This window comes from Phyllobates terribilis, unplaced genomic scaffold (genome assembly GCF_046119375.1).
Source record: "Phyllobates terribilis strain yellow unplaced genomic scaffold, ASM4611937v1 Scaffold_7__3_contigs__length_470593459, whole genome shotgun sequence".
Taxonomy (NCBI): domain Eukaryota; kingdom Metazoa; phylum Chordata; class Amphibia; order Anura; family Dendrobatidae; genus Phyllobates; species Phyllobates terribilis.
The window spans coordinates 231,590,787-231,600,345 of NW_027362767.1; the positions used below are offsets into that span (position 1 = coordinate 231,590,787).

At 41.0% G+C, this 9,559-nt stretch overlaps 1 protein-coding gene across 5 annotated transcripts in view; it reads left to right on the top strand.

Moving 5' to 3' along the window:
• GOLGA1 (golgin A1) overlaps positions 1–9,559 on the top strand; it is a 51,715-nt gene extending 42,156 nt beyond the window's left edge. For all 5 annotated transcript variants that reach the window (XM_073639808.1, XM_073639810.1, XM_073639811.1 and 2 more), the window contains 4 exons: positions 721–780; positions 1,252–1,410; positions 3,826–3,912; positions 5,918–9,559. In XM_073639808.1, coding sequence (XP_073495909.1) covers positions 721–780; positions 1,252–1,410; positions 3,826–3,912; positions 5,918–5,998 — 387 coding nt within the window. In that variant the 3' untranslated portion in view covers positions 5,999–9,559. The remainder of the gene's footprint in view (positions 1–720; positions 781–1,251; positions 1,411–3,825; positions 3,913–5,917) is intronic.

Here is a 9,559-nt window from a genome sequence, read left to right on the forward strand (position 1 = left end):
TCCCGGGAAGCTCGCTCTGGGGGGGGGGGGCGCGTCCCGGGAGCTCGCTCTGGGAGGGTAGGGGGGGAGGCGCGTCCCGGGAGCTCGCTTCCCAACACCGACAGAGAATGTGTCCTAAGGTTGTAGACACCTTAGTCTGCGGGGCACTGTGGGGGCCATGAAATACTTTTTCTGTGTGCACACGTGTTACAGGACTGGCTGAGGTTAGGGCTTAGTGTAAAATAAATAATTTGTGTTACGTGTGCCCCATATATATATCCCCCTTTTTCTGTCTTTCACAGTAGGCAGGTCTGCTGCCCATACAGGAAATTAATAAATTGCAAACTGATGACTTTTTTATGCATATTGATGGTGAACGTCCTCTCACCGCGCCAAACATTACTAGGAGTTACTTTTACCTTTTTAAAGTGACTCGTGACCTGCAAGGGCTGAAACCAGTAATTAAAATGTGGATTTGAGGGAGATTGGGGCAATTTTATTTCTTACTTACATGTAGCAAACATTACTTTTACCGTCTATACGACGGACCGTGTTCCGCAAACAGCGCCGGCACGTCACGTTAACAGTATAACATCCTGTGGACGTAACTAACAAACGGCAATAAAGGAGCAGCTCAGGGGCTTCATGACTATCACGTTTGACCACTTTTGATGTATCTACCTTTTTTTTTTTTTTTTTTTTTTTTTTATCATCTTAATTCTTAATGCTCTTTATTCCTAGACTATAAAACAACTTCAGCAGAGAATGGCAGAACTGAAGAAGACTTTGCAAAAAGAGCTGGTGAGTTGGTGGGCCGTATCCATTAAGGGGATATAGTTAGTTTTGAAAGTTTATCGCGTATCCACAGGACAGGGGATTACTTCTCCCACCAATCCAGAGAACTGAAGAGCCCCATGTGAATGTAGTGGTGGTCCTTGATGTGCACTGCCGCTCCATCCTTTCTTATTGGAGTGCTGAAGACCAGCTGAGTGCAGTGCTCAATCCCATTAACAATGAATAGAATGGTGATGCCCATGATTGACCACCACTCTGTTTTTGGGTCCCAGAGGTCAGATCCCCCAACAATCAGGAAGTTATCCCATGGACAGAGAATAACTTTCAAGCTTGAGAATACCCCTTTACCTTTTCATGGGTTGATAGTGAGTCCACAGTAATATATTGTGATAATCTTAGTATCATGTGAAAACCCCGAGTGGTAAAAGAGTCCGATCTCGCAGCAGCCCAGATCTACTACTATATCTTGTTTTCTAGAGATTGAAACCAGAAGCGGAGGAGAGGCTGAGTCCTGCGGAGCCCCCGCTGCCTTCTCTCACCGTGACCAATAATGCTGATCTCAATGACTCTCGGGAGATAAACTTTGAGTACCTGAAACATGTTGTACTGAAGTTTATGTCGGCCAGTGAAGCAGAGGTGAGGAACTCCGTGCCCTATGTAGTGCAAAAGTGCAATTCATCACAAACCTCCATAGCCTGTATGTTTTATATGGATTTACAGGTCGTATTGACCAAGAGGTATGAGATAATGACCACTTTTGTGGACCTGTGCTGCAGTTTTAGATCTCTCCTCTTAGCCTGATCTTCTCTATATGGATTGCATGATTTTTACATTTTTTGGGGGAAAATGTTCTTGTTCAATATGTGAGATTTCTTATTTTCTGAAAATCCCAATGGCAGCACATATATCTCGGTATTCCTCTGTGTGTGGTCCCTTTTATACATTCATTTAAAAAGCATCTATCAGTAGTTTCCACCATCCTAAGCCGTCTATATGAGCATTTAGGTCATAGGAAGCTGAATAAAATGATACCTTAATATCTACGATCTGATGTCTTATTCCAGAGAAATCCACGTTTTTCTTAGTATGTAAAAGAGGTGTTAAGATCTATGGGCCGGACATAGATCTCCCTGAGAATCTTATTGCAAATGACAGGGGGCATTACCAGTGTGAGACATGTAATGGCTGACAGTCTGCTCTCCTGATCTCCATGTCTCACACTGATAACGCCCGCTATCATTTTCAATAATCTCTGGAGGCAGATTCTCAGAGAGATCTATGTCCGGCCCATAGATCCTAACAGCTCATTTACATATTAAGAAAAACGTGGATTTTCTGAAATAAAACATCAGATCTCAAGTATCATTTTATTCAACTTTCTATGATCTACAGTAGTGTTCAAAATAATATACTAATATGACTAACCAGATTAATCCCTGTTTTTGATATAAATTATATCACCACATGTCAAACAATTTACCAGTTGGAGCAGTAGATTCTCAAAAAACCACCAGACTCCGCATTCATGATCTGCATGTTTTTGAGTCTGTGTACCTGAATAATTAATTGTACGGGGATGTATTCAAAATAATAGCAGTGTGGAGTTCAATTAGTGAGGACAATCATTCTGTGAAGAAACAGGTGTGAATCAGGGGGGCCTTATTTAAGGGTGAAGCCAGCACATGTTGTACATGCATTTCTCCTTGAAAGCCTGAGAGATATGGGTCGTTCGAGACATTGTACAGAAGAGCAGCGTACTTTGATTAAAAAGTTGATTGGAGAGGGTAAAACTTATAAACAAGTGCAGACAATGATCGGCTGTTCAGCTAAAATGATCTCCAAGGCTTTAAAATGGAAAGCAAAACCAGAGAGATGTGGAAGAAAATGGAAGACTACCGTTCGAATGGATGGAAGAATAGCCAGAATGGCAAAGGCTCAGCCAATGATCAGCTCCAGGATGATCACAGACAGTCTCAAGTTACCTGTGAGTACTGTGACAGTTAGAAGATGCCTGTGTGAAGCTAATATCTTAGCAAGAAATCACTGCAAAGTCCCACTGTTAAAAAAACAAAACAAAAGATGTACTGAAGTGGATACAATTTGCCAACGAACACCAACTGGTCAAAGAAAAATGGAGAAAGATTTTGTGGACTGATGAAAGTAAAATTGTTCTTTTTGGGTCCCAGGGCCACAGACAGTTCATCAGACGACCCCCAAACACTGCATTTAAGCCACAGTACACTCTGAAGACAGTGAAGCATGGTGGTGAAGCATCATGATATGGGCATGTTTCTCTTGCTATGGTGCCGGACCTATTTGCCGCATACCAGGGATCATGAATCAGTTTACATATATTAAAATACTTGAAGAGATCATGTTGCCTTACGCTGAAGAGGATATGCCCTTGAAATGGGTGTTTCAACAAGACAATGACCCTAAACACACCAGTAAACAAGCAAAATCTTCGTTCCAGTCCAACAAAATTGAGGTTCTGGAGTGGCCAGGCCAATCCTTGGACCTTAATCCAATAGAACAGTTGTAGGGTGACATCAAAAATGCTGTTTCTGAGGCAAATCCATAACCATGCCGAAATAACTGTGGGATGTACTCAAAGCATCCTGGGCTGGAATAACAGGTGCCAGAAGTTGGTTGACTCTATGCAACATAGATGTGAAGCAGTTCTAAAAAAAACTGTGGGAATACAACTAAATATTAAGTTAGTGATTCACAGGAATGCTAAATCCTAAGAAAAGAGAGACATATTGTGAGTTTGTAAAGACAAATGCAGACACTGCTATTTTTTAGAACAGCCCAATGTTCATATTTTGTTTTCTGTAAAGTAGTTAAAAATTATATACATTTCTCTTCATGTTTTGAATTAGAAAACAGCGTGCAATGTTCCCAATGCTGGAAATAAAAACTAGTATAAAGATTTTGTGCTTAACTCATGTTTTTGAACACTACTGTAAATGCCCATAGAGATGTCTTAGGAGGGTTAATCCTACTGTCAGACTACCTTTTTAAACTAATTATTTTTCACTTCCATTTTAGGCGTTTCACCTTATTAAAGCTGTATCAGTATTGCTCAACTTCTCAGTGGAAGAGGAAAATCTCCTTAAGGAGACGCTAGAATATAAGGTAATCGATTATTTCATCCGTTATTTCTTTCAGGTTATAGATGGACAAAGCAGTGTCTCACAATATACCCGGCTATCCTGAAGATTTTCTGTCTTGGTTTCTGGGTGGAAAATCCTTCTTAAAGTAGCAGCAAAGTGAATCAAATATTACTAAATGTCATCCATGTGAGAAATAAAACCCATAGAGAGCATTGACCTGTGATGCAGCTTTTAGATTTGCAGTATGTTAATGCTTTTACTTTTTGTATTTCATATAATAAAATCTGCAACAAATCCACATGTGACACATGAAGATTTTGCTGCAAACACTCTTTGCACACGTTTAGTAATTGCAGCAGAAAAATCTGCTGCAAAAACGTTACATAAAATACGCACTTTTTTTTTTTACATACATTTTTGATGCGTTTGTTTCCCCTCATTCATTTAAATGAGTGAAAAACGCTAAAAGAACAGACTGACTGCAGATATGAAACTGCTTCAGGTCTGCAAGGAAAAAAACCAATGTGTGTGAGATTTTTGTAGTCCATTTTCTCCTATTGGCTCTTATGAAAATTAAAAACTTGGAGCTAAAACAACATTTAACAGCCCAATGGTATACAATTCTGTGAAATACCTGTGGGTTTAATATGCTCACTACACCCCTAGATGAATTCCTCAAGAGGTGTAGTTTCCAAAATGGGGTCACTTGTGGGGGGTTTCTGCTTTTCTTGAACCTCGGCGGCTCTCCAAATTAAACATGGCATCCACAATCTATTCCAGCCAATTTTGCACTAAAAAAGTCAAATGGCGCTATTTCCCTTCTGAGCCCTGCCATGCGCCCAAACAGGAGTTTCTGACCACATAAGGGGTATCGGTGTACTCTGGAGAAATTGCACAACAAATTATATGGTCCATTTTCTCCTGTTACCTTTGGGAAAATGAATAATTTAGGGTGAAAACATTTTTAGGGGAAAAAAAATATTTTTTATTTTCATGTTCCAGTGTTTTAAAATTCTGTGAAGTTTTTGAGGGTTCAAGATGCTCATTACACCACCTAGATAAATTCCTTGAGGGGTGTAGTTTCCAAAATGGGGTCACTTGGGGAGGGGGGGGGGGGGTTTACTGTTTAGGCATATCAGGGACTCTGCAAATTCAACCTGGCGTCCGCTATGTATTACAAAGAATTTTGCTTTCAAAAAGTCAAACGTTGCCACTTCCCTTCCGAGCCTTGCCGTGCACCCAAACAGTAGTTTTCTCCCACATATGGGATATCCGCGTACTCAGGTGAAAATGGACCATACAATTTGTTGTACAATTTCTCCTGTTACCCTCGTGAAAATAAAACATTTAGAGCTAAATGAACATTTTTATGGGATAAAGTAAAACTTTCATTTTTTCTTTCCACAATGTTTTAATTCCTATGATGCACCTAAAGGGTTAATAAACTTCTTGAATGTGGTTTTGAGCACTTTTATGGGTGCAGTTTTTAAAATTGTCACTTTTGGGTATTTTCTGGCATATTAAGTCACTTCAAATGTGATGCGGTCCCTAAAAAAAAAAAAAAAAAATAGTTTTGTACATTTTGTTGGAAAATTGCTGATCAACTTTTAACCCTTCTAACTTCCTAACAAAAAAACATTGTTTCAAAAAAATGGTGGTGATGTGAAGTAGACATGTGGGAAATGTTAGTTAGTAACTATTTGGGGTGATGTAACTCTGGTTTAAAGGCTTAAAAATTCAAAGTGTAAAAATGGTGAAATTTTCAACTGTCAAATTTTTCTAAAATTTTCTTAAACACAAAAAATATCGGCCTAAATTTACCATTATTATGAAATACAATGTGTCACAAAAAACAAAAAAAAACGTTCTCCTAATCAGTGGGATATGATCAAGCATTCCAGAGTTACCACCTCTTAAAGTGACAGTGGTCAGAATTGTAAGATTTGGCCTGGTCGGGAAGGTGAAAACAGGTTCGGGGGCGAAGGGTTTTAAGGGATTAATTGGATTTTTTTTAATTTTTTTTTTAGATGTCTTGGTTTGGTTCTAAGCCGGCTCCTAAGGGTACAGTCCGCCCATCGATTTCCAAGCCAAGGACCCCCTGGTCTTAAGTGGACAGAACTCTGGGCAAAGAACTTCTTTTTCTGATTGCACTTTCTATGAAATGATGAAGGTTTTCGGTGCGTTCTGACCACTCTCCTCACTATTATAAGCTTTTCCTTGGATAGTCTACGATCCGGGTATCTCGGTGGTGACTTCTGGTTTGGGGGGGATGATTTACTGTTCACTTAACCCGCACAGAGAAATGACAACCTCCAACCACTGTACATACGATCCTATGCAACGAAAGACTCCTGGACTGTTCCTTCACCCCCCACGACTCCATTCCTGGCGGGCTTCACTCACACTTCAGAAGGATTTTATTTCTGCATCCTTTCTCCAGTCTCTTTCAAAGGGCTTTTGACAGACGTTGGTAGCAGTTATAGGCACAGGGGTCATTTATGGCGTCTTATAGGGTGGTGCCATTGTGGGCCTTCTAATTCCACCCTTCCTTCCTCGGTGAGGCATTTGTATGTCTCAGATTATACTTTTTATACAGAAGAGGAAAATCGTCTGCACTCTGGCTGGTGATGGCGGCGTCTTTACCAAGCGACAGTCAGGGGGACCACTAATGTAAAATCATCGAATGAGAAAAACATCCTCAGGTTTATTCCCTGGTTGGCTGCAAAAAAACCCCACAAAAGCATAAATAGTGAGAAGGGATGGATTTTGCATTGTTTGACTTCTATAGAGTGCTGTATAATGAGTTAATTGAGAATCTGTCAGTGAGCTCGTTCAGAGAGAAAAGTTTGTAAGTCTTATCTTTCTTCTTCGGAGCTGTTCTTGGCCGAGTTATGAACTTTGTGGCTGTAAAGCAGCTACAAGGAGCTCAGAAGAAGGAAGCTACAAACTCTGGGAACAAACTTGCTGATTCTCAGTTAACCCATTCTGCAGCCAGTAATAGACAATGCAACACCGAGGTTGTAGAAGGCAAATGATGCAAAGTTTTGATGGAAACCCACTTGCAAAAATGTTTTTAAAATGCATTTCAGCATAAAAAAAAGGTCACAGTCCTCCTTTTAAAGGGAGTTGTCCGTGATTCTCCCTGCGGCAGTAATGCTCTGCTGGCTGGGTAGGGTATTGCAGATCATCCCTACTTCCTAGAGGACTTCGTTAGCAGATGTGAACGGTTGTCTCACTTGTCTGTGAAGTAGCGAATATTATTTTTTTTACCCCTATGTGCCGGTGGTGCTAGAGCCGTAAGATGCTCCATTATCCCAGCAGGGAAGGGAACAACATTGTAAAAAGTTTTCCCTCGTCTTTCTCCATTGAAAGACAACAGCAATGGAGAAGTCTTGAGTTATAAATTGGGGGAGGATGGGGGATGCAGCTGCAGGCTGTGGACACTATTTTGTAGAAATCTTCTTAAGAAATGATAAATCTGTCTCTTTGGTAATCTGCCAAACCGTGAAGGATGGAGAACGGTAAAATAAAGACCACTCTGGATAGACATACGCACAACCTGTATAACAGGCATGTATATGGGTGTGGGGGTGCTGAACAGACCACTCAATAGTAAATTATTGTATGCAGTAGAAATGCGACTCAACGACTTTTTCCAAAGTATTAATGAATTTCCTTGCTCTAATCCATCACTATGCACTTTACTGGTCCGGGGGGGGCGGTGTTACACCTGCACTTCAGTGTTATCCGCTTTCCTTACTGTGTCTCGGAGGCTTTTTTCAGGATGAGAACAGATTTATAGGGCAATTTATCAGTAAATATGGACGTAATGATGACCAAAGTGGACACTGATGGGACCTAAAAACTTTCAGTCTGCCCGTACCGAGCTATAGCTGGAGACTCTTTAAGAAGGCGGCACACACAGGCTAACTTCTGCCAAACCTGCCGACTATGTGATGTGTGGCAGCGGTTTACTCCCGTCTCAGCATTCAGAACACATGCATGCTCATGGAGGAAGGGGAGCTGCTGAGTATTAAATGGAGTATTTCTAGATCAGTCATTTATAAGATTCCCACAGGATATGTCATAAGCTGATAGATGAGGGCCCAGGGCTGACCCTTGCAGCTTTCACATTATTATATATCAATAGGAAGATGAGAGCTCAGGTTTAAAGAGTATTTTTTTTCTTTATGGATAGATTGTGTACTATTTGCGGGTCTCTGGTACTGGTCAGTGGTACCTGGCTGCTGTACTTTGATTTGCTAGGGCTGGTGTAACGTCATTTTTGTGATGTGCCACCCCAGCTCTGTCTAATCAAAAACCGTGCCAGGAATGCCAGACGGTAAAAGATCTGCGGGCCTCCTGTCCAGCCGCCATGTACCACCAGTCCTGCTAATTGATTAGCTCATCTCTACCCAATGTTCTGTAGATAAGAGAGAGGGAGGGGGAGGTTAGGGTCCTAAAGCCGCTCTCAAATGCTGATCTTATTCCACTCTGTGTATAAACCTTCTATATACACTGCTCCGGGCACAAGCTCCGGTAGGAGCCAGTGCTGGGGGCTCATTTTATTATGTCCTGTGTCTCTAATTGGGGTTTGCACATTTTTGGTCGCCTCGACTTGTCACAACAAGATTAGGCGCAGTCACAGAACAGGTGTCTGACTCCATCTTGTGTAAAATAGGCCAACACCACAGTGACCTATTTCTGAATTAACTACTGGCACTTTGGGGACCACATGGACCAAAATGTGAAAGCCAGACGGGACCGTGACACACATTGATTTTAACTGCAAGATGTAAAAGAGTCGCTTTAGGTGGAATCATTTAGGCAGAATAACTACAAGGGAAGATACAATAAATATAACTATATGGCCACATGGAAGTGATGTTTTATTTTTTGATGCAAAAAGCAAAGTGGATGTTTCTATAAAAACTCCATCCCTTCCCATCTGCTTCTATTGAAAGGGATTGCCATTTTAAGTGCAGAATTTTTTAAAAAAATGAAAACCTGCAATAATCAGTGCAGACACCAGCGGGGGGAAATAAAAAAAGCAGCATTTGTGCTTATTGAACACGTGGCCTAATAGTAATAAGTCATGAGCGGGCTGCCAAAGCCAGGCCCGGCCATACGTCTCCCATGTGCATGCCATTACCTAGCCCAGGTCTTCAGTGCTCCCCCAATAAATGGCAACTTACCATACAGGGAGATTCTGAAGACAGGGGTTGTCTATGATTTGGCTCGACATTACTTCCACCTTTGTTGCTATTTTTTTTGCAGTAGTTTGTGCACAGGGAGAGCTGTCAGTCACTTTCCGTGGACAGAGAACGCCAGACTCTTGGGATTTTTTCTAGGAGTCCTGGCCCTATTTCCCTGTATAAACATTGACTCCTAATTATAGATATTCTGAACTCTTCCTATTCTGACCTCCAATATCTGACATACAACAAAAGGGATTTAAACTGGGCCACAGTTAAGATGATGTTTTTCATTCTTGTTTCTCCAATAGTTAACGTATGATTTTATCTGTTAAGGTGGTCGTAAAAAAAATATATATCAGTCTAGAAAATAAATACTGGGAACAGAGATTCTCCTATAGTCAGCAAGATGAGCTGTTAAAGGGAATTATCAGCTGAACAATATGACTTAATAAATCAGACCTGCAAACCCCA